Here is a 17764-nt window from a genome sequence, read left to right as displayed (position 1 = left end):
TTTATTTATTTAGCTGACACGTTTAAGCAAAGCAAATTACAAAGAGACATTAGGAGACCATAAACCTTATACAATTAACTGCCTTTACATGGAGAGAGATAGCATAGCAAGAAAAGAGACAGACTATCTAAAAGCTTTGGGTTGGCGGTTGAGTTCAAAACCGGCTCCATTTTGAGAACAAATACAAACCCCTGACCACCTTTAAATGCATACAAGTCACCCTTATTCACTGCTGCTTTTATTTTTTGTTGACATCCCCATCTCTCTCTCTCTCTCTCTCTCTCTCTCTCTCTCTCTCCATGATTCTCTACACATTCTCTCTCTTTTTGTTTCTCCCTCTTGTTTTCTTCTCTTCTCTCTCTATCCACGTCTCTCTCTTCTCTCCTCTTTCTCTCTCCACATCTCTCTCTCTCTATCTCCTTTCTCTCTCTCTCTCTCTCTCTCTCTCTCTCTCTCTCTCTCTCTCTCTCCGTCTCTCCATGTCAGTCGCCCTCTCTCGGCGGTAGCCTTCAGTATCCCTTTCCCTCTGGACAGTGACGTGGACGTCGTCATGGGCAACCCGCTCTTCCGCTCCGTCAGCACCGACAGCCTGACCGCCGTGTCCACGGCGATGACACACCACCACCCTTACACTCCGCCCGAGGACCTGAGTCACATGATCCCCCCTGCACAAATGGGAGAGCTGCCCACCATCGAGGAGGCCCTGCACATCATCCACGCGCCCAACGGCGGTGTGGCTGTCCGGCAGAGGCCAGAGGGGGCGCCAGCGGGCTTCTACCTGCACTCGCCCGGCGAGGACGACCCGGGGAGCGAGGAGGAGGCGCCTGGAAGTGGGAGGGGCAATGGGAAGATGAAGGGCGGGTCGAGGCTCAGCTGCTCCGCCCCGTCTCGCTCGATGCTGCTGCGCCGGCCGGTGGTGGGCGTGGACTCCCCCTCGGAAGGCACCGCCCCTCCTGTCGTCGTCACGGTGACGGCAGCCTCGACCACAACGGGAAGCCACAACAACGCCTCGCCACCCGTCACCCCAGGCAAGGCGCGCACGATGACCAGCTTCGCGGAGCGCCGTCGGAGGCAGCCCGAGTCGCCCATGACTCCGTCGGAGCCTGCGCCCACGCCTGACGAGCGCGAAGGGACCGGGACCTCCTCACCCAGACGCCCCGCCCCCAGAGGAGGAGGAGGAGGAGGAGGAAGAGGAGAGGATGGCGGCGACGAGGACAGCCCGAGCGTGAGCAGCCCCGCCGGGCAGGCGGAGGCCTGGGAGCTGGCCTCTCGGCTGGAGGAGAAGCGGCGTGCCATCGAGTCCCAGAAGAGGCGCATCGAGGCCATCTTCACACGCCACCGCCAGCGCCTGGGCAAGACGGCCTTCCTGCAGCTCAAGAGGGAGCAGGGGGAGGGAGAGGGGGGAGAGAAAGGTGGAGGAGGAGGAGGAGGAGGAGGAGAAGTGGATTCGATGAGTCTGGAGGAGCGCCTCTCGCGCATGGAGGAGGAACTGCAGCGCGAGGAGGAGAAGGAGAAGGATGAAGACAAAGAGACGGCGAAAGAGGAGAAGGAGAAAGAGAGGGAAGGAGGAGAGAAGGCGACAGAGGAGGAGGTGGGAAGTGGGAGCGGCAAGGCGCCCAGTGGGGCGGCGGCACCCAAGCTGGAGAAGCAGGTGACCTTCTCCGTGGAGACCAGGAAGGGGCAGGAGAGCGGGGCCGCACCCCTGAGCCAATACGACGACGCGGTGACCAAGCTGAGCTCCGCCCTGCAGGCGCTACAAAAGGACATGCAGAAGCTGACGGAGCAACAGCAGAAGCTCATGGGCGGGGCCAAGAAGACCACGCCCACCAAGACCACTCCCTTCAGGAAGACTCCGCCCCCTAGCAAGGCCTGGGTCATACCGGCCAGCCCCAAAGGCTCGGCCTCGGCATCGGCATCGGCCTCTGTCCCTCGCCTGTCTCGAGAGTCCACTCGTGATATGTCCCCGTCCTCGCCCTCGCGGTCCGCCCACAACCACCAAGCTCTGCCCAGTGCCGCGCCCAAGTCCCCTCAGGCGACCGCCACCGGCTCTGCCTCCGCTGGCCGGAAGACTCCCAAGAGCCCCTCGTCCACTGTCCCCAAGAGCCCCTCGTCCACTGTCCCCAAGAGCCCCTCGTCCTCTGTCCCCAAGAGTCCCCGTCGGCAGAGGGCGCCCGCGCGTCCTTCCGACCTACGCTTCCCGCCGCTGGCCCGTGTCCTGACGACACCGCAGAGCGTCGACACGCTCCCGCACCTGCGCCGCGTCTCGCCCAGCAAGTGCCAGGTGCAGACGTCGTCCTCGCTCCGCTTCGGCGGGCCGCAGACCCCCACGCCTCAGACCCCCACGCACAAGGGACCTTCCCATGCGCTCAAGCCCGAAGAAAGCACCTCCGAGTCGGGCTCGAGCGACGAGCACGTGGCCATGTTCAGCCTGGAGCTCGACGTGGGTCCTCCTCCTGCTCCTCCGGCTACCATTACCGCTGCTCAAGCTTTAGCAACCGCTAATGCTAACGCTAGCGCTAATGCTAGCGCTATTGCTATTGCTAATGCTAATGCTAATGCTAGCGCTATTGCTACCGGAGCTGCTTTCCCGAGACCTCCAGGGTCGGTGGCCGGCGGGAGCAGTGTAGGGGGAGGCAGCAGCTCGGGGGCCCCGTCCGAGTGCTCCTTTGACAGCGACCTCATGATCAGTGGCGGCCTGACAGACGGAGAGGTGGAGGTGGAGACAGAGGGAGAAGGAGGAGGAGAAGGAGGAGGGGAGGATAGTGAGCAGCTGCTGGAGGAGGCGCTGTCGTCCCTGCAGGGGCCACTAGGGGGCGGCGAGGAGACGGATCAGGAGCTGGGGCCGGAGATCTTCTCGTCCGACTCCATGAGTGACCAGACAGAGTCAGACACCAAAGGAGGCGTCGGGTTCTTCTTCAGGGTGAGGCAGAGAGACAGAGTGTTCACATCTGTGTATGTGCATGTGTGTGGCACAGAAATTTGTGGAGCAGATGTGTGTTTGAGAGAGAGTGTATGTGTGTGCGTACATGAGAGAGAAATAGAAAGAAAGAAAAAGAGAGTAAGTGTGCGTGTGTGTCTGTGTGTGTGTGCTTACGTGTGTGTGTGTGTGTGCGTACGTACGTGTGTGTGTGTGCGTACATGTGTGTGTGTATGTGTGTGTGTGTGCGTACGTACGTGTGTGTGTGTGTGTGCGTGTGTATGTGTGTGCATGTGTGTGTTTGCATGTGTGTGCGTGTGTGTGTGTGTGTGTCAGTCATGGTACAATCTGTTCTCATAGTGCACCTGTTTCACCTGAGGGCATCTGCAGATGAGAATGTAAGAGTGGTAGAGCCAGTAGGGGCACAGATTATGTTATATAACATAAGAATAACAATCATCTATAATATATATAACACAACATCATCTATATAACAATCATCTTTAATATACATATAACATAACATCATCTATATAACAATTGTCTATTATATACATAACATCCTCTATATTCAATAATCATCAGACACGTAATATGGTCAATGTATCATCACTACAGTCAGAATTGGATTGAGTATGTTAAATGATACTGTGTGTGCATGGACTTTACATAAATACGTATTGCAGATGTGCATGTACTTCAGATCTCTTTCTAAGAGTGTGTTTGTGTTATGTGTGTATCTGTGTTTATGCATGTGCGTGTGCGTGTATGCATGTGCGTGTGCGTGTATGCATGTGTGTTTGTGTGTGTGTTTGTGTGTGTGTGTGTGTGTGTGTGTGTGTGTGTAGGAGGAGGGCCTGTCGGAGGAGGAGATGGCCCAGAGGAAAGCAGCTCTTCTGGAGAGACAACAGAGGAGAGCCGAGGAGATGAGGAGACGCCGCCAGGAGCAGGAGAGAGAGAACAGGTATCCTTCTCACACACACACACACACACTCACACACGCACACGCACACGCACACACACACACACACACTCACACACGCACATGCACACACACTCACACACACTCACACACATACATGCACACACACACACGCACACTCACACACACTCACACACGCACATGCACACGCACACTCACACACACTCACACACATACACACTCACACACACACACACACACCCACACACACACCCACACACACTCACAGAAGCATGCACATAGGCACACACCAACGCACTCAAACACGCGCGCACACACACACACACACACACATAAGCATACACAAACACACACACACACACACACACACACACACACACAGCAGGCATGCATGACATCATACACACACATAAGCACATTCAGTGCACACATACAAAGATGCATGGATGCACATTCATCTGCAGGTGCATTCATACATACATACTCATGCACAGACATACACACTGACACACACACAAATACTACCGTGTACACATGTAAACACACATAGATGTGTGTCCACAGGTACATAGGCGCATATACACACACTCTCACACATACGCACACACCCACACACACACTCACGCACACACACACACACACACGCATGCATGCACCAACACCACACATACACCTGTTACCGCGTGCATGTACAACAGAAACATAAAAACACACTTACATAGATTGAAACACAAAACTGAATAGCTCATGTTCTTTTCACACTCCAATTAACCTGATCATATTTATTGTGATAAAACGTGTTTGCTAATTCAGGGCTGCCATATTCACGCTTCAGAAACCTCAGCACATTCCTTGTGTGTGTGTGTGTGTGTGTGTGTGTGTGTGTGTGTGTTTGTGTTTGTGTGATAAAACGTGTTTGCTAATTCAGGGCTGCCATATTCACGCTTCAGTAACCTTAACACATTCCTTGTGTGTGTGTGTGTGTGTGTGTGTGTGTGTGTGTGTGTGTGTGTTTGTGTTTGTGTGTGTGTGATAAAACGTGTTTGCTAATTCAGGGCTGCCATATTCATGCTTCAGTAACCTTAACACATTCCTTGTGGTGTGCAAGCCCTCAGTAGATTACGTGTTGAGGCTAAAGGCGTTGTTGGTGGATGCATAGCAGATACTCACTGAGAAGAACTAGGTCAACTGTCAGAGTATTATTATCTCCTTATGAAAACGGGGCCCTCATAAATAAGTTAGGAAAATGAACATTGTGTGTAGTGTTTTGAAAAAGGTGTGCTTTAGAACTGCAGTTTGAGTGTAAAGCAGGAATTGTGCTTGTAGTTTAGCAGAATTGGTTCAGGGCGTTGGTGCACGAGTTACATGTTGTGGTCATTGTGTCTCAAGTACCAGTAATTGTGTGTAAACAATTGAGAAAAACTGTATTATCTCCTTGTGAAAACGGGGCTCTCGTAAATAAGTTAGGAAAATAAACATGAATCACATGCAAGAGTAAAGAGGCATTTCCACAGACATGTCTGCAGTGTTTCTAGGCCAACGTTGCTTTTGTTTTTGTTTATTTATTTGACGGTGTATACTTAGGTGTATACGGTGTATACGGTGTATACTTGGGGCAGCCGTGGCCTACTGGTCACTGCGCCAGGATTAGTGTGTGCTTCACCTCACTGTGTGTTCACTGTGTGCTGTGTGTGTTACACTAATTCACGGATTGGGATAAATGCAGAGACCAAATTTCCCTCACGGGATCAAAAGAGTATATATACTTATACTATACTTAAGTTACATTTTACAGCTGGGTGGACTGAGACTATGCAGATGACGTACCTTGCATCATCTGGGACTCAAACCAGCAATCTTACAATTGACAGCCTAACCCCTTAGACCACTATGCCCCCATGTGTTAACCTTCCAATCTGAATAAATTTGGCAAAGTCAATGTGTAAACCTCTGTTAATAGGCGAGAAATCACAGTAACAGATACGTGTTTTGTATCCCTGTTTCATGTTTGATATAATTTTCTTTACATTTTAGTTGCATTTATTATATGACTCATCAGAATGTGATTAGAATCCCCATTGACTTGAATGAGTCTATGTTTTATAATGAAGTTTGCTGTCATAATTAGATTTTTATTAGATAAGTGATGAATTGCTTTTGGTAGTTTTTTTTTAACTTCTTTATCTTTGGTAGTTTCTTATCACCCTTCTTCATATTTTCCCCCCCTTCCTTTTCCCCCCTGTTCCGCCCACAGTCGGGCGTCGTCTGCAGACGAGCTCCGCCTCTCCCAGTCCCTCCCCACTTCCTCTTTCTTTGCCCCGCCCCCTGTCCAGCGGTCACAGGCCACACCCCCGTCCACTCCCCAGAGGCGGGGCGACTTCACGCGGGAGGAGTACGAGCGACGTCACCAGCTGAAGATCATGTCCGACCTGGACAAGGTGCTCCGGCAGAAGCCGTCCACCAGTAAACAACAGAAACAACAACAACAAAAACAACAACAACAACAACACAAACAACAACAGCACAAGCACCGCGCCAACAAGAGTCAGGACAACAATGCCGTCATCACCAAGAGCCCTGCCAAGAAAAAAACTGGTAACTTCTCTTCATATTTTGTTTGGTCCACAGTGCAGAGTGTTAGCCTGGAAAATCCCGACCCTGGTAATCTCGCGAGAACTCTGGATTTCCAGGATAGCAGAGTGCTACATAACTGTAAACAAAACAAACAAAACTGCTGCCCTGATTTAAAAAAAAAAAAAAAAAACAGTGCAACTAATCACAGCTGGTATTCTGTCTATAATGGAGTGGAATAGAATTTTCTAGGGGACCCCAAGCTTTTTACCGGTAGTGTACTTGTACCTGTAGTGTAGTGTACCGGTAGCATTAAGCCCTGAGAGGCCGTAGTTTACACTGATTTTATAACAGCTAAGGGCCATTGTTAGGCTCGACGCGCAATTGGACCTAAAACCCTTAGGTGTTCTAAAATCAGTGTAACCTACAGACTCGGTGGTAAAGACTGGGAGAACGGCTACAGCCCCCTTAGGTGTTCTAAAATCGGTGTAACCTATGGACTCCAGTGTTCTAAAATGTTTACCACATACATGCATATCTGGCAAGATTTCATGAAATAAAGGCACAACAACGAGAAATAAAATTATTTATTCACAGATAATCATTCGTCCGCCAATAAGTATATTTCCTCTATCTGTATGGTTGCCAAGCAACGTCGAGATCAGCCACTCTAACTTTTCTATGAAGTTGTAGTAGCGCAGTAGTATAGAACGAAATGCGATCATGGTGTATGTTTGTGCTGGATTTTACAACAGCATCAAACGCGATTCAGCCAATCATATTCAAGGACCGGAACTATCCGTTTTAGAAATACATATATACATATACGGACACACATATACATGCATACATACATGCATGCTGTTTGGACATGACTACAGACATGACTACAGACAGCCAGTATGTCAAGATATATATATATATATATATATATATATATATATATGTAACAAGGTTAGAAGGGTGGATGGATGGGCTGTTTGATTCATGCAACGGAGGAACCCTGTAACCTGTTTGTCACCCAAGGGCCCTTTACCCCCCCCCCTCCATCCTGCACCTGCGCCTGCAGCCACCCCACCCCTGCCCCGTGCCTTTCTCTTGTGTGATGTGCCCCGCTCGTCTTGTTATCCCCTCTAGGCCTGTGTAGCTGGCTGATTACAAAGCTACAGATCCAGATCAGACGCTCACCCGTCATCTCAACTCTTTGTCACTGTGACATGATCTATCTGTTCTGTTGTTCAGGGCATCGATGACTCAATCCTTTCATTCCATCTAATCCCCTACCAATCACCAGTGGTTACATGAGTCTAGCTGTGGGGTAGACTCCTGTGTCTTCTTCACCTTTTTTTCTCTCTCTGTCGCTTTACTCTCTCTCTTTTCTTAGTTCTTCTCACTCTCTCAGTAAATCTAGGTCATTAGGCAGTTGTGGATCATTAGGCAGTCATCATCTATCATTATCATCATATCAGTGGTCATTAGGCAGTTGCCCATGGATTGGCGAGAAGTTAGTTCTAGGGTAATCCCATATCCTGTAGACATAAGCCGTTTGATGAATGGACAGTGTAGATGGGATGTTCAGGTAGATGGAAAGTTGTCCAAATGACTGCCCTTACGAAAAAAGAGCTAGCAGTGCAATTTCTATAGTAGTTCTATGGTAGAGTGTAGTACTTCTGTGATGTTCCGTAATACCTCTAGAATATCCTTTCTGTCTATTTCGAAATACTATAAGATTCCTATAATATCTGTAGTATTCCGATAATGTTATCATGTGTCCCAAAATACTATAAGATTCCTATTATATCTCTAGTATTCCGATAACATTATTGTGTCCCAAAATACTATAAGATTCCTCTAGGTCTTTCTGGTAATAAAGGTGGGATGGAGGGTCCGTGAGTCGAGTTCATGAGGCAGCGGTAGGCCTATTGCACACAGCATCCCTGATAATAACCCTGCCTAAAGAGAAAAAAGGTTACTGTTAGCCTTAACAGTAGAGTGTGGTTAGACACATGCTGCTAACATAGATTAGCAGGTACACCCCTAGTCTTTAACCCCAACCCCCCACTCTGTCTTTTTTATTTTTCCTCTATCACTCACTTTTGCTTTGAACTCTGCCTTCTCTTCTCTCTATTAAATAATGTAGTTCATGAGCCAGTAGTGTGGTAAACACCAACTGCCAAACATGGATTAGCGATGCGCTAGCTGTAGCGATGCGCTAGCTGTAGGCTCTTTTATTGCCTGACTGACTGACTCTCCCTCTCCCATCCTCTGAGGCTGTGTTGTGTGTGTGAGCCCATCGCCTGTAGCAGAGACCCAGTCTGTGCGTGTGCTTGTGTGCATGTGTGTGTGTGTGTGTGTGTGTGTGTGTGTGTGTGTGTGCGTGTGTGTGTGTGTGAGTGAGACCCAGTCCTTTTTCTGGCTGCTGATACCACTGAAACCTGTTTCTCCACCACCTCAGGCTGGCACAGCTATCTCTCTTTCTCTCTCTCTGTCTCTGTCTCTCTTTTTTCTCAGAAATGCAGGTTTCTCACAAACAGTTGCTTTCTCACAAACAGTTTGTGCTTTTCTCACAAACTTTTGGCAATGTTGCAGCAAATTAGGTTTGTTACCAGAAGTTCACTGGAAGTTTGCCATTATTGGTGTATGGGGGGGTTTTCCTGCCATTAATACAATTAAAATGAAAACAGTGAAATTAAAATGAAAAACTCGTTTTGCCATTTAATTTTCAAAGTGTCAGTGCAATTATCCTGCCAAATTTAAAAATAAAATTAAATATATACATTTGGCTTTTAATTTTCCTGATAAACACGATACATTTGTGACAAAAATAAAAATAAATTGAAAACGTCTATTTGTCATTTCATTTTCATTACCATCCTGGTATATTACTGCCAAAAATGAAAATGTTAGTTGGAAAATGAAAATGCAAACTTCACTTTGACTTTGCCTTTTCCTGACAATGCGCACAATGTATGCCAAAATGATAAATAAAATGAAAACTGACACCTGCTTGCGATTTATTTTCCATTTCTCGATTTTCATTTTTATTTTCAAGTTCACAACATGCAAATGAGCTGCATTGTTAATGAGATGTATGTGGGTGGTGCTCTGGTGACGACAAATTAAATGCGCCTACCATGATCATGATTTAGCTTTACATCAATAAACGCTGTTGGTTGACGGCAAGATGGCAGCCAGATCGGTCCAAGACGAGGCCGTAGTGGCCCTAGAGTCCCCTTGTATCACACGAGGCCGGCCCAGGCAGGATATCCCTGCCGAGACAATTACAGCCTATGTGCAGTTAGGAATGACCGCAACAAAAATCGCGAGCCTGCTCAATTCGTCGGAGAGGACAGTACGGCGTAGAATGCAGGAGCTTGGATTTAGGTACTGTCCTTGTTGCCAAAACTTTAGGTACTGTCATTGTTGCCAAAACTTTCCTGGGAAGTTTGCCTCTAGCGGCCAAACACTGGCAAACTTCTAGCGATATTTTCTAGTGAACTCATTTGTTCCTCACAAATCACCCACAAGTTTGCTGCAAATATGCCGCAAACATTTAATTTTTGTGAGGGTTGCTCTGTCTGTATCCGTCTGTCTACAGAATCTATCTACACTCGTTCTCTGCTCTTTTTTCCCCGTTTCATAAGTTGCTACATTGACACGAAGGTTCTCAGCCCTGGTTGTGCAATAGCGCAGATAACGTATGCCCTGTCGTACGGTACGCCTATAGCTATGACGACTATAAATGAAAAGCCATAATGCTCTTAAGATGAGGCAGTCCCAACCTCACACCGTACAAAAAGGGTGAACAGCCCTCATGTTCTCTGTGAATCATGGATTCATACTGTGGGATCCTTTATGCTGCCAGCTCTGTGTCAGTTCCCAGAAAACACGCTGGCTCAGGGGCCTATGGGTGGATCCCAAATGAAAACCCCTGGGTCCTGTTCCCTTGAGCGACATGACTGGCAAACCTTTTAAAAGATTAGATTAGATTACATGCTTTCATTAATGGGAAAGTACAGTGACAAAGCAGCTTCAAGATAGACATAACACCACATATTTACTGATATATATATAAAAGTTAACATACAATCAATAAATACTTATAAGTGCAGAGTTATTTTTGTGCATTATAAAGTCTTATAGCAGCTGGTATGAAGCACTTCATATACCGGTCAGACTTGCACACTGGTGGTGGTTGGGGAGCGGGGGTCTGGGATATGGATATAGAAAGTATAACTCCTTGCATTTCTACATTTAATGTATTTTCTTGACAAAAACTGTGTGTGTGTGGGGGGGGGGGTATCATGTTTCAGCAAAAGTGGGGTTGTCATTACACCTCTAACCCCCCCTCCCCCCCCGCCGCTTGCAACACCCATGGTCTCCCATACACCCCATCAAACCTGAGGCTGTGCTCTTTGATCACTTATCTGATTCTTGTCTCCTTTTTTTCCGGAAGATTCCAGTTCAGCTGGCGCCATGACCAACGGGCCCCTATCTGCTGTGAAGCCCCCCAGGTGAACAGACATGTGCACCATTTCCGTCTGTCTGTCTGCCTGTCTGCCTGCCTGTCTGTCTGTCTTTATGTATCTGTATATCTCTCTGTATATCTCTCTCTGCCTGTCTGCCTGTCTGTCTGCTGTCTGTCTGTCTGTCTGTCTTTATGTATGTATATCTCTCTCTGTATATCTCTCTCTCTGTCTGTCTGCCTGACTGCCTGCCTGCCTGTCTGTACGTATGTCTGCCTGTCTGTACATATGTCTGACTGTCTGTCTGTCTGTCTGTCTGTACAAGGATACAAGGATACAAGGAAGTTTATTGTCACATGCATATAGTTACTGGAAGTAAGAAATGCAGTGAAATTATGTCTGGTGTCAGCCTATTTGTGCATTAATGGGGGGGGGGGGGGGGGTAAAAAGTGCAGTAGAAGAGGGGTTTAGTAGATTAAGTGGCAAGGGCTGCATAAAAAAGGTGGGGGAGGATTGGGATTGGGTGGGGGGCACCAACAAGGAGCACCCAAGAGCAACAGGGGCAAGGAAAAACTCCCTTACCAAGGAAGAAACCTTGGGCAGATCCACGGCTCAAGGGGCTAACCCAACTGCCAGGGGTCTTGGTGTGTGTGTTGGGGGGATGACAGGTCTGTCTTTATGTATGTATATCTCTCTCTCTCTCTGTCTCTCTGTCTGTCTGTCTGTCTGTCTGTCTGTCTGTCTGTCTTCCTGTCTGCCTGCCTGCCTGCCTGTCTGTACGTATGTCTGACTGTCTGTATTTCTGTCTGTCCCTCTGTATTTCCCAGCCGTTCCAACTCCCCCGCGGGGCGGACGATGTCTCCGTGCCGGCCGGCCAATCAGAACGGTGATAAAGACTGGGAGAACGGCTCGGGGGCGTCGTCGCCGGCCTCGCTGCCCGAGTACACTGGGCCCAAGCTGTACCGTGAGCCCAGCTTCAAGTCCAACAAGTTCATCATCAACAACGCCCTCTCACGCTGCTGCCTGGCCGGCAAGGTCAACCAGACGCAGAAGGACAAGATCATTGAGGTGAGGGACATACACACACACACACACAACACACACACACACATGAATGCACACACACACTTTCTCTCGCTCTGTCTCTCACTCACACACACAACATACACCAACACACCAACACACACACACACACACACACACACACACACACACACACACACACACACACATACCTTCTCTCTCTCTCTCACACACACGGGCATACTGTAGACTACAGATGAGTAGCCGGTGGCACCAGTTACAGTAAACAAAAGTTCCATCTTTGCTTAGTTCCAATGTAAATTGGCACTATGTTGGAGTATATGAACTACTTACAGTATATTTTAAATGTAGTGGGTTGAATCACAGTGGGGGGAGCTCTTTGCACAATCAGTGACATGAGCACCTGGAAGAGCAGCAACAGGTGAAGGCATGCAGGATTCGGGGGTGCTACAGTGAGTCAGAGACAGTTTGTCGAATGTGATTTTGTTAAAAATAATTATTTCTTTATGAGATTTTCCTTTTTCTCAGAATACATTTGCTTCCCTTAAAGGTTGGATTTTCCCTATTTTTTTCATTGTGAGAGTACAATAAATTTAGCCTAGAAATCTAGACGCGCCCCTAGCGGCGGCAGATTACATTTGCTGCCAGGGCTAGTCTAGCAACTCTCCGTTGGCTTGTGAGCTCCAGAAATCGAAACTTAATCAGGACATTGAAATCGTGTATAGAGTCGTTAGGTGGGCTTAACATAATGATTGATGGCAGAGTTGCAACGGTTTGGCTTGAATTCCCTGCTACTTGAAAACAAATATCCTATTGCGTCCTATTGCGTGCAGAGGGAATTTGAAAGACAACTGATTATCCCGCCCCTCGGACTGAGCACTGTGAACGGTGAGTGCCCAGACCCTACATTTTAATGTGGGTCTGGCTCGCCAGGCTACAATAAATTACCAACAGATTATTGTTTATACCTGTTTTTAGTCAACTTTACCAAAGGTGCCATTAATTCTGGAGGGTACTGTAACTGTAGGCTTACTGCTGGTTAGATTGATGCTAGATAAATGGCAACACTAACTCTATATACTTAACATGGCTAATTGCGAGTTCATGGCTTGTTCGCCTGGCTTAAAGTCAATTTTGATCTCTTCTGGGAGCGACTAGCTGTTTACAATCGTGATGGGATTCACATTCTCTGAGTAAGCACAGAATCATCTACATTTAGGCCTGTTGGTTTGCCAGATATGTTATGACACTCTGACATTCTCTCCCCCTCTCTCTCTCTCCTGTGTTCATTTCTCTTTACATCTCTCCATTTCTCTCTCTTTTATTTTGTCTCTCTACCCCCGCCCGTCACCTGCCCCTGTCGTGTTTGTAACCCTCCATAACAATCTTTCTCTCCATCTCTTTCTCCATCTCCATCTTTCTCTCTTTCTCCATCTTTCTCTCTCTCTCTTTCTCCATCTCCATCTTTCTCTCTTTCTCCATCTTTCTCTCTCTCTCTTTCTCTATCTGTATTTTTCTTTCTCTCTCTTCACTCGCCCCATCCCTCAACCTCTTCATGCCCTTCACCTCTTCTCTTTCTTTCTCTCTATTCATCCCTCCCTTCTTTCCTCACCATGTCACATTCTCTCTTTCTCTCCCTCTCCTTCTCTCTTGTGCTCTCTCTCCTTCCATCTCTCTTTCGCTCTCTCTCTCTCTCTCTCCGCCCACTCCCACTTCGTCCCCATTCAGGAGATCGAGAAGAGCTCGGCGAACCACTTCCTGATCCTTTTCCGTGACTCCCATTGCCAGTTCAGAGCCGTCTACACGGCTGGTGGCGGCGGTGGAGCCAGCGGCAACAGCGGAGTCGGTGCCGGTGCCGGCAGCAACAGTGGCGGTGGCGGCGAGTCGTCGGAGGAGCTGGTGCGGCTGTGTGGCGTGGGGCCACGCGTCATCTCCTGCGCCGACGTGGAGGCCATCTACAAGTACAGCTCGGACCGCAAGCAGTTCAGCGCCATCCCCTCCAAGACCATGTCCATGAGCGTGGACGCTTTCACTATCCCCGCCCACCTCTGGCACACCAAGAAGCAGAGCACGCCCAAGAAGGTCGCCACACCCAAGTGATCACACACACGCAGACACACACACACACACACACACACACACACACACACATAAGCGACAGAGCCACCTCACATTTTCTACAAGGCCCTAACTTCTTTCCAATGATTGACTGGGTACTCCACATGTTGGGTGGCCCAAGAAGGCCAGATCTGGATACCAAGCTATGCCCCAAAGGCCATAGAGCCTTGATGTAATCATTTTAAAAAATCCTGCAAAGATGCAAAGTCTTAAGTCTCCCTTTCACCTAAATCACCAATGAACAAATGTGACACTCACAAAATGAAATGGCACTATACAGCAAAGAACAAACATGCACCCAAATGCATGTCAATTATGTACATGATGACCACAGGGCAGTTGTGTGGGTTGATCACATGGCACATACACAACCCCACACCCCACATGGACAAACATCAGTCGCCACAAAATATGCCCCACCATGTACAAATGGCAAGTTAAGTGGTTATAGGTATTACACTGATAGGCATGTCATCTATATTGACCCAGAGCCATATAGATATCAAGAGAGTTCCATTATCAGCATCATAGTTGTTCCCACAAGGCTTCCGTTTTAACATTCCGTTATCTTAATGAAGTGGAAGTAGAAAGCAACGTTCAAAATAGAACGTTCAAGCATTGTTGAAAGGGTCTATTAAATGTGTGTATGTCAGTGACACACCAAGTGTTCTGTGTCTCCATAGGAGAGGAAGGGGAAGAACATGCTATAATTGCTCCACAGCTCCCAAACTCTACCCCATGTTATATGAGATGAATGTCCCTGGATGCCTAGCCCTATTATAAGTCACTATGTCCACTAAAACACCCCCCCCACCCCCCTCCTTATTTCTGAACTTTTATAAACTGCTGTAGGTTCATAAGTGTCTGTGGTTTGTAAAGCTTCCTCTGAAGTGCCCTAGTTCAGTGTTCTCACAAAAACACACCAGACTGATGATAATAAGATGTGAATAATAACAACAACCTGTGCTGTTGAATTGTGGTCTCGTGCTAGACCTGTCTCTGACCCAGGAATGTCTATTAATTTTCTTTCCTAGCTTTAAATCGAAAGCAATGTCAATGGCAAGCTCCTCTATCCTTTCTCCTTTTTCTTCCATATAAGACTGTAAATAGTGTTCTTTGTAGGTTTTTAAGGTCATTTGTTGCCCACAAAACTTTTCCAAAGAGTCTTGAAAGCCACTCTCCCTTTTTTTTTCTCTGCATGAACATGGTACAGGCAGATCACCTGTCCCATTGTGTGGGTCATACCACCTGAGCACTTAAGGGGATGAAGACTTTTTTTTCTTACTCTGTGTTGTATTTTAAAGATAAGCTGTGTATAGTTACTGTATGTACGTAGGCTCATTGCCACCCTGCATCTCAGACAAAGGAGTTTTTTCGATCATCTTTGTCTTTTTTTAAAATAATTCTTTTGCCATAAGTAATGAACTTGAGAAACAGTAGCCCACTGTTACCAAGGACACTAGCCTTATCTCTGATATGACCTGTTATGGGTCAAAAACTAATAGTGGGGGTTATGTCTTCAGGCTGCTGTTATACACACACACACACACACACACACACACACACACACACACACACACACACACACACACACACACACACACACACACACATCCAGAAGACCTGGAAAGTCTTTGAATTTGAAGTCCTTGAATTAAAAGTGTAGGAACACTAACACACACACACTTTCTCTCTCTCTCTCTCTCTCTCTCTCTAACACACACACACACACACACAAGCACATGCACACATATATACATAAAGAGACAAGCATACAATCTTTTATGCCACAGAGAAATGCAACCAGCTGATTTTGCCTTCTGATATTTATTTCCAAGATTCCCTGAAGTCTTGTTTTGTATTTGCAAAAAAAGAAATGCCTTTTTAAGTATTTTCACTGCTTGTTTTTTTCTCAATTGAGTATGGGAGCGATTATGCTATCCTTGAACAGATGAGCAAACCGTTACTGAACAGGTCAAGAAGGAATCAAGAGGTGCATTTGAGAATTTCCATTCGCAGAATGTGATTGTTTGTTAGTTTGTTTGCTTGTGTTTGATTGTTTGTTTGTTTGTTTGTTTGTTTGAACCCCTTCAGCTGTGCTGCTTTGGGCTGATGTGTATAAAATGCTGAATGGCCATTGTCTTCTGACTGACCATAACAGTCATGAGCTCAGTAATCTTTGCGAAAAAGATTGAGTTTGAAAAACAAAAAGAGTGTTTGTCCCGGCTACAATGGCCCAATGCCATAGAGATAAACATAGAGATGTGATGTGTGGTCAGTGTGTGTAAATGGTCACTGTTGCGACATTTAAGACATGATGACCCTTGCCTCCAGCCAAGCCAACCCCCCCCCACCCACACACACACACACACACACACACCCTCCCAGTCAGTGGTATGTTAGGGGTAAGATTTCATATAGAAATGTTGAAATACACACACACACACACACACACACACACACATACATACACATACAAAGATTCACTCTGACACACACACACACACACACACATTTCATATAGAAGTGTTGAAATGTAGACAATGTTAATACAGAAGCTCTCTGAGTGAGGGTCACTACCTGCTGTAAAACTACAGATTTGGTTCTTCCAATTCTCTTCCAGTCTTTCGCATGGTCTCTGTGATAATTTTCTCTTTTCTCTTGTTTTCTCTATCTCTCTCTTTCCTACTCTCTTTCTGTCTTTCTTTCCATCGCTCTCTTTTTCTCTTTCTCCTGTCAGCCTTTCAATATTCTGTCCAGTTAACCTCAAGTTTACACTTTCAGATATTTTGTCATCAGTTAAATATACAGGAACTGCTTTAGAGAGGGTGTTTGTTTGTGTATGGTTGTGTTAAAGTTATAAATGACAGGGTTTTGTGCAATCCCATTATGGTGATGCACATGGTATTTCCAGGGACATCACAATGACCTCACAATGACATCCAAAAAGGAACACTATAACATTGTAGCAATTATGACATCACAGTGGTCTGTCAGTGACATACAAAGTACTACTACACCCCTGGCTTTGTGACATCATAGTGCATCACCATTTTTTGTCAACCTGGTCCTCATCTCATCTGTTTTATAATGTATGCATGATTGAGGATGAAGTTTCTGAAAGTTAGACCAAGGCTTAAGGATCAATAAATTACATTTCAACGCAACATGGATGCCTTATGTTGTTTTCTATTCCTCCCCTGGCTCTCTCAAAGATACTGTTTTCTCACATAAACTTGCTGACATGCCTTGTGTCTAATGCTATGACATAGGGAGTTTCGCCTGAGTTCATGTAATCACATATCACATTCACATATAGCATGAGTGATGAGACCCCAAGTGCACACACACACACACAGATCGAAATAGCCAATAGCATGGGAGATTGGCAAGATCTTGAGTTCACACACACAGCACAAAAATGAAATGTGCAAATTCTGGTGAGAGACTTCAAAAGTCTCTGCAGCCAAACATCCATGACATGATAAAAGTAGTATTGGCACATAGGCCTCACTTTATGAACACACACAGGTGTTAGGTAGGCCTATTAATGCATTATAACAATTCTTCGGGTTATTATCTACCCAGGTATTAGGTAGGCTGAAAATCAACAGTTTAATACAGACACATACTGTATATACATGACAAGACATAAACCCATACACATATATACATGACAAGACATAAACCCATACACATATATAC

The 17764-nt window shown here is 46.7% G+C and overlaps 2 protein-coding genes across 6 annotated transcripts in view; both read left to right on the top strand.

The window, feature by feature from the left end:
- Positions 1-17223, top strand: part of LOC121718039 (calmodulin-regulated spectrin-associated protein 3) — a 35369-nt gene extending 18146 nt beyond the window's left edge. For 4 of the 5 annotated variants that reach the window (XM_042102825.1, XM_042102822.1, XM_042102823.1 and 1 more), the window contains 6 exons: positions 487-2920; positions 3766-3881; positions 6115-6455; positions 10888-10945; positions 11725-11965; positions 13670-17223. In XM_042102825.1, coding sequence (XP_041958759.1) covers positions 487-2920; positions 3766-3881; positions 6115-6455; positions 10888-10945; positions 11725-11965; positions 13670-14041 — 3562 coding nt within the window. In that variant the 3' untranslated portion in view covers positions 14042-17223. The remainder of the gene's footprint in view (positions 1-486; positions 2921-3765; positions 3882-6114; positions 6456-10887; positions 10946-11724; positions 11966-13669) is intronic. The other variant, XM_042102824.1, reaches the window with a different exon arrangement.
- Positions 1-17764, top strand: part of LOC121718035 (NACHT, LRR and PYD domains-containing protein 12-like) — a 1225568-nt gene that overhangs the window by 408952 nt on the left and 798852 nt on the right. The window lies entirely within an intron of this gene.

The sequence above is a fragment of the Alosa sapidissima genome, chromosome 9 (assembly GCF_018492685.1).
Source record: "Alosa sapidissima isolate fAloSap1 chromosome 9, fAloSap1.pri, whole genome shotgun sequence".
Lineage (NCBI taxonomy): Eukaryota > Metazoa > Chordata > Actinopteri > Clupeiformes > Clupeidae > Alosa > Alosa sapidissima.
This window is presented reverse-complemented; position numbering and strand designations above follow the sequence as displayed.